Source organism: Mytilus edulis, chromosome 2 (assembly GCF_963676685.1).
Source record: "Mytilus edulis chromosome 2, xbMytEdul2.2, whole genome shotgun sequence".
NCBI classification, from domain to species: domain Eukaryota; kingdom Metazoa; phylum Mollusca; class Bivalvia; order Mytilida; family Mytilidae; genus Mytilus; species Mytilus edulis.
Window position 1 is genome coordinate 72,607,533 of NC_092345.1, and position 14,643 is coordinate 72,622,175.

Below are 14,643 nucleotides of genomic sequence, written 5' to 3' on the forward strand. Positions count from 1 at the left end.
AACTATAATTCTCTTATATTTATTTAACTTTACAGCTGGATATCTATAATAAAAAAAATGTGGTATGATTGACAATGAAACAAATCTCCTCAAGAGACCAAATGACACAGATTGGTTATCGTAAGGCCTTCAACAATGAGTAAAACCCGTACCGCATAGTCAGCTGTAAAAGGCCCCGAAACGAACAAATGAAACAATTCAAACGAGAAGACTCATGGCCTAATTTATGTACAAAAAATGAACGAAAGAACAATTATTAACACATCAACAAACAACAACCACTGAATTACAGGCTTCTGACGTGGGACAGACACATACATACCGAATGTGGCGGGGTTAAACATGATAGCGGGATCCAAACCCTCCCATAATCTGGGACAATGGTGTAACAGTGCAACATAAGAACGAACTATAGAAATCAGTTGAAAAATGCTATACTCAGCAGATGCATAGAAATACATCTAAAAAAACCACAGACTGGACGTGGATAATGTTTAAATATATAATAATTACTCTGATATTGTGCCGGTTGGTCCCTTTTTGATAGTAAAAAGATCGCTGATGAAAACATTTTCACTGACTTTCATACATTCTAACAAATCGTCGTTCAGAGTGTCTTTGTTCTTATCAAGAAATCCATGACAGTCATAATCTACCTAAAAAGTAACAGCTTGAAAGTTTAGTATTTATAAACATTTTCATTCTTTATTTCTATACTTCTTTTAATATTTATTTTAGAAAATATTTCGGACAGAGTGAGCCATGAGGGGGTCAGACATTGAAGTAAACTCCATTAGCATATATAATTTAAACTTGTAAATGTGACAGTTTACATCTCATTAATATTAGTCGAATTGATTTCACTGTACATTTTATTTTACCTTAGAATCAATTTTGTTATTAATCATTTTTCTGTACAACTTTCATCATTCCTATGATCAAATTTCTCAGAAAAAAGATTGAGGGCTCTAAAACTACTTGTTTTATGCCGCCATATGTTCATGTGATTGTCCAAAGACAGAAAATAAGTCAATGGCTACATATATATATATAGTAAAAATACGATATATGTTTTGGTATCAGACCTTTGATATTGATATCAGATCTTAGATATTGGTATTAGATCTTTGATAATGGTAAAAAATGGATCACATCTTCGATATAGGTATCAGATCTATGATATTGGTATCTAATCTTCGATATTGGTATCATATCTTCTATATAGATATTAAATTTATGATATTGGTATCATATCTTCGACATTGGTATCAGATATTCGATATTGTTATCAGACCTTTGATATCGATATCCGATTTTAGATATTGGAATCAGATCTTTGATATTTGTTTCAGATCTGGACACTGTTATCAAATTTTCTTTAATGGTATTAGACCTTTGATATTGGAAAAAGATATTTGATTTTGGTATACAGATCTTCGATATTATTATCAGATTTTTTATATTGGTATCAGATCTTTGATATTGGTGTCATAATATTATCTTTAATATTGATACAGATCTTTGATATTAGTATCATATTTTCCATATTGGTATCAGACCTTTGATTTAAGTATCAAATCTTTGATTTTCGTATTAGATCTTCGATATTAGTATCAGATATATCTTTGATAAGTTAACTTTTTGTCTCGACACATGGTAAATTTATTTTTTTTAAAACCACATGACTGTCTGTTAAGCATGAATTTCTTATTTTCTTGATATTGAAATATATGGTCAATAAATATGGATATTTACCTTTCCGGCGAAATGGCATACTGTGAAAACTGGATCGTCATTTCGTGTTTTTTTTAATGATTTCTGATTTATCATGGTTTGTTGTAACTTTAAAAACAAAACCTCCACCTGAGCCTTGCCTGAACTTAGTTTCTTTGATTTTCGTATTAGATCTTCGATATTAGTATCAGATAGATCTTTGATAAGTTAACTTTTTGTCTCGACACATGGTAAATTTTTTTTTTTTAAAACCACATGACTGTCTGTTAAGCATGAATTTCTTATTTTCTTGATATTGAAATATATGGTCAATAAATATGGATATTTACCTTTCCGGCGAAATGGCATACTGTGAAAACTGGATCGTCATTTCGTGTTTTTTTAATGATTTCTGATTTATCATGGTTTGTTGTAACTTTAAAAACAAAACCTCCATCTGAGCCTTGCCTGAACTTAGTTTCTTCGTCCAGTAAATTAAGTAACCCAAATGGCTTCTAAATAATAAAAGGAATATAATTGGAGGTCGATAAATATTGAGAAAAGAAAAAAATATTTGAATGGTATCTATTGAACAGTCCTGTTAGTGAACAAATATTGGAGAACACTACCGTAATATGAATATTGTACTGCATTAACTCTGCCGCACCAAATCTATATTCTACTAAAAGTAATTTCAAATATTCTTACACTCTTCATATGGCTACAATTGCAGACTTTAATATCATATATAAATTCTTAATAAGAACCACATGTTTTTAAAGCGATAAACATAGGGCATACTAGACTTTTGTTATGTCTTACATTTGATATTATTATTTTTGGGGAAAACGAACGAAACATATGCAAAGCGAAGTTTTTAAGAAGCCGTGAAGACATTATGGGTGAAATACTTTGACATAGTTAATTTCAAAAATGTTGTCCATAAGGATATGAACAGAATTGTGCAACAGACACAGCCTCTTAATGTACAATACCTTCATTTAAAAGATTTTAAATATGTAACATTATCCATAGGATTATAAGCAGACTTGAACAACAGGAAATGTATAATACCTTTAGGAACGTATCGATAATGTCTTCATTATTTTTGAAATCTATATCTTCCAATGGAATGCCTTCATCACGGTATAGCCTTTTCTCATTCTTAAACACATGGTCGTTCATAAAATTCTGAAGACGTTCATTAACGAAATTGATGCACAGTTGTCCAAAACTGTTGACTGGAAAGTTCTCAAAACCAGCAATATCAAGTATCCCTATAGATGCAGCAACCTTTTTCCTGTATGATTAAAAAACATTACATTAATAAAAAAATATATATAAAAAGTTACTATAGTAAGTGTGTATGGTTCTCGTAAAAAAATGTACGGAAATGTTTTATTTATTATATATATTATATATATCTACCTAAATATAACTGGAAATATTTTTATAACTATTGCTAAAATGTTATTAATTTTTGGTCTTATGAATTGCCTGTAACATACACTAACAAAATTCATTACGACCAAAAGGTATTAACTCCGATAAACCCGTCAAACAACTTTTTATAAAAGGTCAAATGTCATTTTAAAAACACGCTGTTCGATACCTTTAAATCATCTTCCTACTGTCACTCGTACAAATTTTGACCTTCAAGTCATTGTGTAATATGACCCGGCGTAAGTTATATGTGGCTGAACGTTGGCAAGGGTGCAATCAACAGTTTTTTTCTATGACGTCATATGTTAAGGGACCATGTATAAGTGACCCTTAGTGGTGGACTGATTAATAAAGATACTTGTATAAAACTAGATATCACTGGAATCAGAATGTTCTCTAGTTTATAATGGAATAAAAAAAAGGTGTAATTTTAATAGTATAAAAAAGTTTTATCCAGAGAAACTGGGAAAAACATTGCCTAATTTAAGCTTAAAAAACCTGAAATCAGGTCATGTGCACACCCCTGAAGACATGATACCTGCACATTTTTCATAATCAAAATTGTATGAATTTCATAGATTTTTACCTGGTCTTTCAAAAAATTCATGCTTCAGGGTACGTTCGCCTGCTCCGAAAAGAGCTACAGTGGCTGCAAATAAGTTTTCAATTTTCACTGCCAAAAAAACAGACTGTTTACAGTGTTGTCTCCCCTCAAAACATGTATATTTAATCTAATTTTTAAATTATTTTAATCATTCAACCTGCTTTAATTGAAATTAATTAACATATCTTTACAACCAAATACAAAAAACATGATACTTTTTCACCAATTATGTTGATAAAAAGGGACTTCCCTCCATGTCTATTTTTAGTTAAGGAATAACCCCTAGTTTTTTTTTTTATACGAAACTGTTTATAGCACCCCAAGCAATTGGCATTTCAAATGTCAGTAGTAGTTCTAGGAGCATAGGTAACCATTATAATGGTAATCGCACCGTCATTGTCAGAGTTTTACAATGTCATGTTGACACAGGAACTGTAAATGATAGACCAATGTCCAGAAGACCCCGTTTAACTATCAATCGTGATGACAGACTGCTTATGCATCGTGCTAAATTCAGCCCATTTACTCCTCCCTCGCAGCTTAGACACCACTGGCCTCCAGGTGGTCATGTTAGTGTTTGCATATTGATTCGTGGACTTCATAGAGGCAACCTCAGAGCACGTAGTGTTGTCAAGAGACCTACCCTAACTACCAAGCACCATATAACCAGGTTTCAATGTGTAAATGACCATCGACATGAGAAGCTGGCAAAAAATTCATTGGTCAGATGAGAATCGGTTTCTGTTATGACCAGTAGACGGCAGAAAATAAAACTACCTATGCCCAAAACAACATTTGCCCAACGACTGCATTCGGTCTGATGGTGTTACAGTATGGGGTTGCTTCTCATACCGTTGTAATCAGAGTATGCATATTTTGCAGGGTAACATGAACGGTCAGACATACAAGGATTTTGTGCTTAGAAATTGACTCATCATAGATACCAGGATTGAAATTTTATATTTACGCTAGACGCGCGTTTCGTCTTCAAAAGACTCATCAGTGACACTCGAATTAAAAATGTAAAACAAAGCCAAATGAAGTACGAAGTTGAAGAGTATTGAGGACCAACAATTCCTAAAAGTTTTTGCCAAATACAGCTTAGGTAATCTATTGCTGAGGTAGAAACCTTAGTATTTCAAAAATTCAAAGTTTTGTTAACAGTTAATTCATAATTATAAACATATCAATGATAACTCAAGTCAACACAGAAGTGTTGTCTACTGGACTGGTGATACACTCGGGGAATTAAAACTCCACCAGCAGTGGCATAGACCCTGTGGTTGTAAATATAAACTCATCATAGATAAGAGGATTTACATTTTATATTTACGCCAGACGCGCGTTTTGTCTACAAACATTGTAGTCACTTATTTTGACAATCACTTACTTGCGTCAAGACCCTGGTTCATGGACGTCAACCATAGACCTTACAGAGCGAGGATTGTAACCGAGTAAAAGGAACAAGAAGCCATTGACACTAATTTTTGGCCTTCAATGTCTCCAGACAGAAACCCTATCTAACATGTCTTGGATGTCATTGGCAGAAATCTCCATCACAGATATCCACCACTGCAAATTGTGGCGATTTAAGAGTGGCAATTGTTGATGAATGAAATTGATTTACTCAAGTAAAATTACGAAGGCTTGTGCATAGTATGAGACGCCGTGTTGTGGAACTGTCCCGGAAGAGAGGTGGTTACACATCATATTGACATTTAATTTAACGAACATACCAAATAAAGGCAACAGTAGTATACCGCTCATAAATCGATTGAGAAAAAAACAAAACCGGGTTACAAATTACAAACTAAAAGTGAGGGAAACGCATCAAATATAAGAGGAGAAAAACGACACAACAGAAACACAACATTAAAATGTTACCAAGATTATTTGTAGAGAATCTTAATGATATTGGGTGATTAATTGTTATAAAAAATAATCACAGTGAAACTTAAATTGCGTTTGTGATTTGTGTGATTTACACTATTTCTATAAACGCAATATGTAAATGTATAGAACCTACATGAGTGACCAAACTTAAGTTCATGGTTGTTTATGGTATATGTTAGCAAAATTGCTACATGAATGTTGTTCTTTTTCGAAATGATTTTTTTTTCGATGCAATAAAAATAGGTGGTGCTTAACTTTTGGCGGACTGTTTACATAAATCATTATTTTTGCCTATACAAAATAAAAACCTTCTATTATTTGAAAACGTTACAATTATCAACTTGATAACAATGTATAAAATTATATGAAGCGACCCCTAATGTGATAAATGCTACTTTGAAAATAATTAACAGCTCCGGAAACGAATAAACAGCGCAGAGTATTGGGTTATTTTTTTTATTGTGAATCTCACAAAATTTCATTGAAACCTACAACCAAAAAAACTTCTCCAGTGTTTCCCAATTCCATCATTTGATAATATACGTAGGAGCTGTACATTTTTATAATGTTTAAACTCAACATCAAATTCTTGCAAAAACTTTTAAAATATTCAAAACTAACGAAAACATAAATCAAAACAGGAAAATAACATCATTGTCACGTGCAGGTAGAATAAATGAACAGTTAACATAAACATCTACCCAATCAAGGTTATGAAACTGGCGATCGGTTCTTTACCATTAAGAACCCATTGTGTAATACTTCTCTTCATATGTAAGTAGCAACAATTAATGAAGAATGTAGGGCATATTCTTTTTATTCGACTAGGAATTTTTACATTGGGAAAATATAATTAAAAGCCTCTGTAGTTAAGATTAGTTCTCAACCAAACGCTATCGTTGATTGATAAGAGAAAAGACTAAATATGACTAAGATAAGAGTTTCAGACGGTTGTTATATATATATAATTAGCTAAGACAACTTTTGATTGATTGGGCATACAATGATTGTTCCTTCTGTCCATGCGATATTTGTATCTGCCTAAATCTTTCTTTCTATGGAAACATTGTAATCCTTTTATACTTATAATAATTCGTTTTAAGCCTCGGTCACACTTAACCGGATAGCTCGAACGGACGCCTAACGGATAACTTTTTTTTAATCCGTTCATGTCCGTTAGACGTCCGTTCTTATCCGTTAGACGTCCGTCCATATCCGTTGCATATCCGTTAAGAGTACGTTTTATCCATCGACGTCCGTTCTGTCAGGTGGAAAATTTTGAGCATGTTCAAAACTTTGAACGGACGTCCAACGGATAGATTGTCCGTTGAACGTCAGTTAGACGTCCGTTTTGTACGGTACTCGCCCGTTACGTTTCCGTTTTGTATCCGTTACGTGTCCGCTATACATCCGTTGGTGGTCTTGAGATAAATTCACCAACGGACTTCTACCAGACGTTTAACGGATAAAACGGGTGTTGAACGAATGAGAAACGGACTTCTACCGGACGTGTAACGGATAAAACGGACGATGAACGGATCTGAAACGGATAAATGTCAATTGAAAGAGGGACGAAAGATACCAAAGGGACAGTCAAACTCATAAATCTAAAACAAACTGACAACGCCATGGCTAAAAATGAAAAAGACAAACAGAAAAACAATAGTACACATGACACAACATAGAAAACTAAAGAATAAACAACACGAACCCCACCAAAAACTAGGGGTGATCTCAGGTGCTCCGGAAGGGTAAGCAGATCCTGCTCCACATGCGGCACCCGTCGTGTTGCTTATGTGATTACAAATCCGGTAAATAGTCTAATTCGGTAGGTCAAATTCATGAAAGGGAAGGGGATTGTAGTTACGAAGTGAGGAACATATCCGATATCATTTGTGAAATGGTTATTCCATAACGGTCAACCAACTCGTGATGGCGTCCGTAAAATTTACGAAGAGATGATTTCAACTTCACCATTTGGAACTCTTGATTTAATAGCTTCCTTGTGAGCAGTAACCCTCTATCAAGAAAATCATGATAGGAAATGCAAGCACGGGAATATCGTATCAATTGAGAGATATATACCCCGTATGCAGGTGCTGCTGGAATGTTGCTACTTAGAAATGGAAAGTTCACAATTGGAAAGCTGAAATCATCTCTTTTGTCGTAAAGTTTTGTCTTCAACCGACCCTCATTGTCAATTTCTAGATGTAAGTCAAGATATGAAGCTGACTTAACTGTATCTGTAGTATCCTTTATCTCCAATTCGATGGGATAGATGCGTTCCACATAGTCACCAAATTTTGAATTGTTTAGTGAAAGAACGTCATCTATATAGCGGAAAGTAGAGTTAAAGGATATTGCTAACTTCTTATCTTTCTTCCTAAGAAGTTCCTGCATGAAGTCAGCCTCATAATAATAAAGAAACAAGTCAGCAAGTAGAGGGGCACAGTTTGTTCCCATTGGTATGCCGACAGTCTGTTGAAAAACACGTCCTCCGAACGTAACAAATATGTTGTCAATCAAGAAATCAAGCATCTTGATAATATCGGTTTCAGAGAATTTTTTGTTTGAATCAGAGTGATTCTTTACAAAGTAGGATTTATCCCTCCCTAAGACAAGATACTTGTATCTACGTTGGCCATTCTTTTTTATGAAGCAAAGTAATACCAACTCTTTTAATTTGTCTTTAAGTTTGGAATGTGGAATACTTGTGTAAAGAGTAGAGAAGTCAAATGTTTTAATACTGTTACAAGATGAAAGAGAGTTAGATTGTATGTACTCTGAAAATTTCGCGTCAGAAATGCCATTAATAGGTATGTAAGATTTCTTAAGGTTCGTGAATTCTTATTTTTCATAATCGATCTTAGAGTACAGGCACGTCTTCACAACCAAGCAGCTCTTATTCATGCTAGACACTGCCCTTTGGCGACATTTTAAAGAACATACCAAAACCGGTAAAACGTAACATTTTGAATATTCATGCGATTTACATAATTATTAATGTCGCCTTTAATTTTTCCATATATTTTGTTCATCCGTTTTATCCGGTACACTTCCGTTAGGCGTCCGTTTTATGCGGTACTCGTCCGTTGGATGTACGTTCGACATCCGTTCTGTCCGGAACGCTTTCGTTTCTCGTATGTTGCATATCCGGTGGTCCGTTATACATTCGTTAAATACGTCCGTTTTATTCGGTCAGTACATCAACGGACTCCCAACGGATAACAATTTTGTCAACGGACAACTTTTATTTTCATTTGTTAGACGTCCGTTCGTGCTATCCGGTAAGGTGTGACCGAGGCTTTAGAAACACACATTCATAGGTTAGAAAAGTAAATATTTTGTGCAAAGTATTGTACATGAAATGGGACTTATATTGTGTGTTTATTTTGACGGAACCTTTTTTAGTTTCTCTATCTGATTCAAACGGTCACTAAAATTGGTATGCAGTCTTTCCTCAATTGTGCGCCTGTCCAAAGACAGCAGTCTCTGGCCTTTCTTAGTCTTGTATTATTTTTAATTTTAGTTTCTTGTGTACAATTTGGAGTTTAGTATGACGTCCATTATCACTGTACTAGTATACATATTTTTCAAGGCGCCAGCTTAAGGACACCTACGAGTACGGGAGTTTCTCGCTATATTGAAGACCCATTGGTGGCCTTCGGCTGTTGTCTGCTCTATGGTCGAGTTGTTGTCGCTTTGACACATTCCCCATTTCCTTTCTCAATTTTATTCCCTGTATACTTTGTCCTTAGGGAACTACAAAATTAACTCAATCTAAGCTCATTTCTGTTTTTTTTTTTTATCATATTCATAAAATCGTTACAAAAAGAACTTAATGGCTACAGAACCTTCATAGGTGACGAAAATAAAGAAAATAATAACTCAATATCTCATACCTTTGATTAGTGGGGTTCAAGGCCTCATTAATTCTCCTAATCACCCATCCAAACATCCGCTCATAGATAGCTTTTGCTAAAGCATCACAGCTATCTCGGGCTTGTTCTAATTTTTTTAAATAGTAAATCGGCTCACCTGAACAAAGCAATGAATCAATAAGCATAACAAATAAGATTTCAAATAGCGTGATTTAAATTAGATTTAATTAAAATAGAATTAATTCTCATTTACTTGATATCAAATCAATAGTATTTAGTTTTTGGAAACAATATTCGATGTCCCATCACAGTCTGTTCTGTGAATCTACTTGAGGAATTTTTCCAATTCGAACTTATAGTATTTTCAATATGTTAGAATAAGATAAAAAAAAAACGCCAGTACAGTTTAACTCGTTTAAGTAATAGTGTGTTCCAACCTATGGTATTTCTTGCTTTATTAGCTCTTGTATTTATCTTCAACATTTTGTATTTTTCCAGTGTTTTTAAAACAACTCAGTCATCAAGTGCAAGCACTAGTAAAGTGTATTACCTTCGAAACGCTTTGTTATATAATTGATTTATTAATAAGGAGGTTCACACTTTTCCTTTCACTTGCAAAAACATTATTTTAGCAGGAAATATTGAGGATCAATCAGAACGTCGTTATTAGAAGTAAAACGAACAGTCCAAAGTTATGCACAATACATTACACAGAAAACCTAAGATAGAGGATCTAAAAGTTTAGATTTTAACTTAAATCGTAAGAAAGCGTTAAGTGCTTACAGAGTTGATAGTCAGAGGGAAAGTATGCCATTATTTTCCTAAATTCTTTTCAAATAATACTTATCTAACGAGAACTATACTTGAAACAAAGGCTTACCTCCTTTACCTACAAAATTAATCAAAACACGAATTAATCAATATTAAGAAGCAGAACGTGTCAGGAAAAAAAATCATATAGCTAAATCAAATATCACTGGGGTAAAGCTGATGACCGTAACTGCATTTACGGTCATCCCAAGATGTCGGATGAAAAATTAGGTCAGTATTTTTATTGTCTGTTAAGGTGTTTCTACATCATTTTCTTTACAAAGCATACTTTGATACGATGTAAATATATAAAAGATTCACACAGAAGTCACAAATCTCTACCGAGGAACGTGTATACAACGGGAATTTGGATTTGAAAAATTCGCGAGGATGACCGTAAATCGAAATCGAGATGACCGTAACAGGATTAGCGATTCATAACAAGGCTGACCGTAATTGATTAAAAGATGACCGTAAATTGTTAAGGATGACCGTAATTTATATTGAATGACTAAATTTAAAAGGATGACCGTCAATTGAAAGAACTATCCATATTTGTATGCATTGTTTTTTGTTGATTTTGTCGCAATAGGGGCTCGGTTAGTTCTTTTTAACTATTTGGCTTTTAGTTGGATGCTACATATGACGAACCATGTATTTGAAGCACGTTTTATTTTTGTCTACCATTAGGATAATATTGTCTTCAAAAATTACACCTTTGTTAGGCCAATTTAGTCTTACTCAAATGATAGATCAACCTACTCTTTTTACTGAATCGTCGTCATCATTGTTAGACCTTTTTATAACAAACGATGCTCGAATAATAAATTACTGTGGAGTCGGGCCACCTTTATTAGACCAAATACGTTTTCACTGTCCTATAATCAGTCTTTTGAACTTTCCAAAATGTCGTCAAAAAAATTTTAAGCGGAAAATTTGGCTATATGATCGAGGAGACTATGACAGATATCGTAACATTTTATCTGAAAAAAATGGAATTCTGTAATTAACTTAAATAATGTTGAACAATTTAAAACCGAAATAACAAAAACTATCATAGAAGCTGCTGAAAAATGTATTCCAAATAAAATAATAACTGTTCGCAAAAATGAACCTCCATGGCTAACAAATGATGTTAAAAAGAATAAGGAAAAAAAAAAATCCACAGAAAGGCTAAGAAATATAACCCATAGGAGTGGTCAAAATTTAAGAAAATACGAAATGAAGTTACTAGTTTAATAAGAAAATCGCAGGATGATTATAACAACAATTTAATTAAAAAAAATCATGAACAGTAACCCGTCCACTACTAACTGGTGGAAAACGGTTAAACAAATATCCGGATTAAAAACAAACGACGCAAGTGTACCCCCATTAATGGTTAATAACAACTTAATATTTGATGAAATCGAAAAGGCAAATGAATTTAATCGATTTTTTTCTTCCCAGTCAAATATTGATGATCCAAGTGCTGTATTACCTGAAGAACTTCATAATATTAGTGATGACATTAGTTATATAGAACTTACTGTTACTGAAGTTGAAGATATATTGAAAATTGTTAATACCACAAAAGCTTCTGGCCCAGACCTCATAAGTCCCAAATTGTTAAAAGATCTTAAAAGAAGCATCTTCTGTTTTAAAGTATCCACTATGTAAACTATTTAACTTATCGTTAACAAGGTTAAGTACGTCTACTTTTCCAGATCAATGGATAAGAGCAAATGTTACCCCAGTTTATAAAAATAGTAAACCGAATGACGTTAAAAACTATAGACCTATTTCCTTGTTGAGTGTAATATCAAAGTGTATGGAACGATGTGTATAAACATGTTTACAATCACTTTATGCGCAATAATATTTTAACGAAAAATCAGTCGGGCTTTACACGGGGGGATTCAGCAGTTAATCAATTAATTAACATTTCAAATGATTTTTGGAAGGCTTTAGATAGCGGTAAAGAAATAAGGATAGTATTCTGTGATATAAGTAAAGCGTTTGATCGAGTCTGGCATAAGGGACTGGTTATTAACGGTTCAAGTTCCGAATGCTTACCTGTAAATGCAGGCGTCCCACAAGGATCCATTCTAGGCCCTCTCCTTTTTATATTTATAAACGATATTGTAGAAGACATTCGAGCTAAAATTAAGCGATTCGCAGATGTAACTTCATTATATATTATGGTTGACAATCCAACAGAAACAGCTAAAATTTTAATGACGTGATGTAGAAACAAATTCTCACTTCCTGTTATCTTTTCCTATATATACTAATTTAAGATAAGAACTATTGGATTCTGTTTCAGTTCTTCCTGTCCAAGTTAACACAAAAACTTTGCTTTTTGGATCAACGGTACTCTCAGATGAGCAAAATAGTCTTTTATTTAGTTTGGTGCAGAAATATATTATTAAAAGTAAACGTTTAATCCTTGATGTTAATGCTTCATCACTCAATAGGAACCAAAGCATTTCACACTGTATACATTACAATAATTCATGTTTATTTTTTTATTTTTTTTTCATTAAATTTTTTCTTCGTTTTCTTTCACCTTTTTCATATTCATATATTTATAACATAGATATAGGAAGATGTGGTGTGAGTGCCAATGAGACAACTCTCCATCCAAGTAACAATTTAAAAAGTAAACCATTATAGGTTAAATTACGGCCTTCAACACGGAGCCTTGGCTCACACCGAACAACAAGCTATAAAGGGCCCCAAAATTACTAGTGTAAAACCATTCAAACGGGATAACCAACGGTCTAATCTATATAAACAAAACGAGAAACGAGAAACACGTATATATTACATAAACAAACGACTCACAACTACTGTACATCAGATTCCTGACTTAGGACAGGTGCAAACATTTGCAGCGGGATTAAACGTTTTAATGGATCCAAACCTTCTCCCTTTTTCTGCCAGTATTTATATTTATGTATTGTTCAATAAGTGTATTACTTTTGTAAAGGAGACAGATTCGTAAAAGCAAATTGCTTGTTTCTGAATCCTGAATATTATTTCCTTTGTATAATATCGTATTATGATGAATTATCTGAATAAATATTGTTTAAACTAATGTTGTCTTATAAATACGTCTTACACCAACACGATTAATTATTTGATACAAAAAAGGTAATACAAATACGGATATTTCTTAGAAATGACGGCTATACTATGAAAGGGTACGGTCATCCTTTATAAATTACGGTCATCCTTTCGAAATTACGGTCATCATTTTACCAATCACGGTCATCCTTATTATATGTTACGGTCATCTTGAAAATATTTTAAAGATGATTTACGGTCATCTTAGCGAATTTTTCAAAGCCAATTTCCCGTTCTATACACGTTTCTCGGTAGAGATTTGTGACTTCCGTGTGAATCTTTTATAAATTTACATCGTACCAATGTATGCTTTGTAAAGAAAATGACGTAGAAACAACTTAACAGACAATAAAAATACTGACCTAATTTTTCGTCCGACATCTTGGGATGACCGTGAATGCAGTTACGGTCATCAGCTTTACCCCAGTGAATAGTATTATCAAAACCTGTATAATTACATCCATGTGCATATGCAAACTTAAAATTTACTAAATAAATTTCTTATCAACGGTAACAGCAGACTACTCTGTGATCTTTGCACAAAACATGTGTATTCAGTTATATGGATGCCATTTTTCATACCTTCCATAATAATATATATAGAACTGACATCATAGTGTAGATTTAACCTACTACATAGTAAACTAGAATGTTTTAGAAAGCTAGGAAAACACTTTTGATATAAACCTCATTGTGTATTGCCTTGATGCAAAAGTTTCAATTTCAACGAAATCATAGTTGATATTCTACGGCAATATGAAATTTAACGACAGTTCTAAAACAAGTTTTATGTCTGTGTGAATAGGAAGTATTGGATAATGAAACATGAACGCGACAATTTGATCCCAAACATCATGTATTGAAAATCAATTGCTAGTATTAACAGTTAATAATTGAATTTTGGATGTAACGTGTCTTCTGATTGGCTGACGATGTTTTGTTTATCAGCTCATTAACATAATTTTGTCATGTGATCGTGACGTCATCAACGATTTTTCATTATTTACTCCGGTTTAAAATGGAATTAAGAATTACATTATAAGAAATGGTTGTAATATTTTTTTCTGCCTATTCATAATAATATAAAAAATGTGGTGCACAATTTAAAATAACACGCTACGCGAGTTGTTCAGTGTGCACCACATTTCTTCATAGACAGAAAAAAATATTACAGTCATTCCTTAGATAATT

At 33.3% G+C, this 14,643-nt stretch overlaps 1 protein-coding gene across 1 annotated transcript in view; it reads right to left on the reverse strand.

The window, feature by feature from the left end:
• The window catches only part of LOC139511007 (chitin synthase chs-2-like), an 85,755-nt gene that overhangs the window by 52,590 nt on the left and 18,522 nt on the right, over window positions 1-14,643 (reverse strand). The window contains exons 9-15 of the mRNA XM_071297572.1: window positions 13,815-13,898; window positions 10,415-10,423; window positions 9,556-9,691; window positions 2,788-3,013; window positions 2,064-2,228; window positions 1,756-1,887; window positions 514-656 (exon numbers count right to left, since the gene is read on the reverse strand). Coding sequence (XP_071153673.1) covers window positions 514-656; window positions 1,756-1,887; window positions 2,064-2,228; window positions 2,788-3,013; window positions 9,556-9,691; window positions 10,415-10,423; window positions 13,815-13,898 — 895 coding nt within the window. The remainder of the gene's footprint in view (window positions 1-513; window positions 657-1,755; window positions 1,888-2,063; window positions 2,229-2,787; window positions 3,014-9,555; window positions 9,692-10,414; window positions 10,424-13,814; window positions 13,899-14,643) is intronic.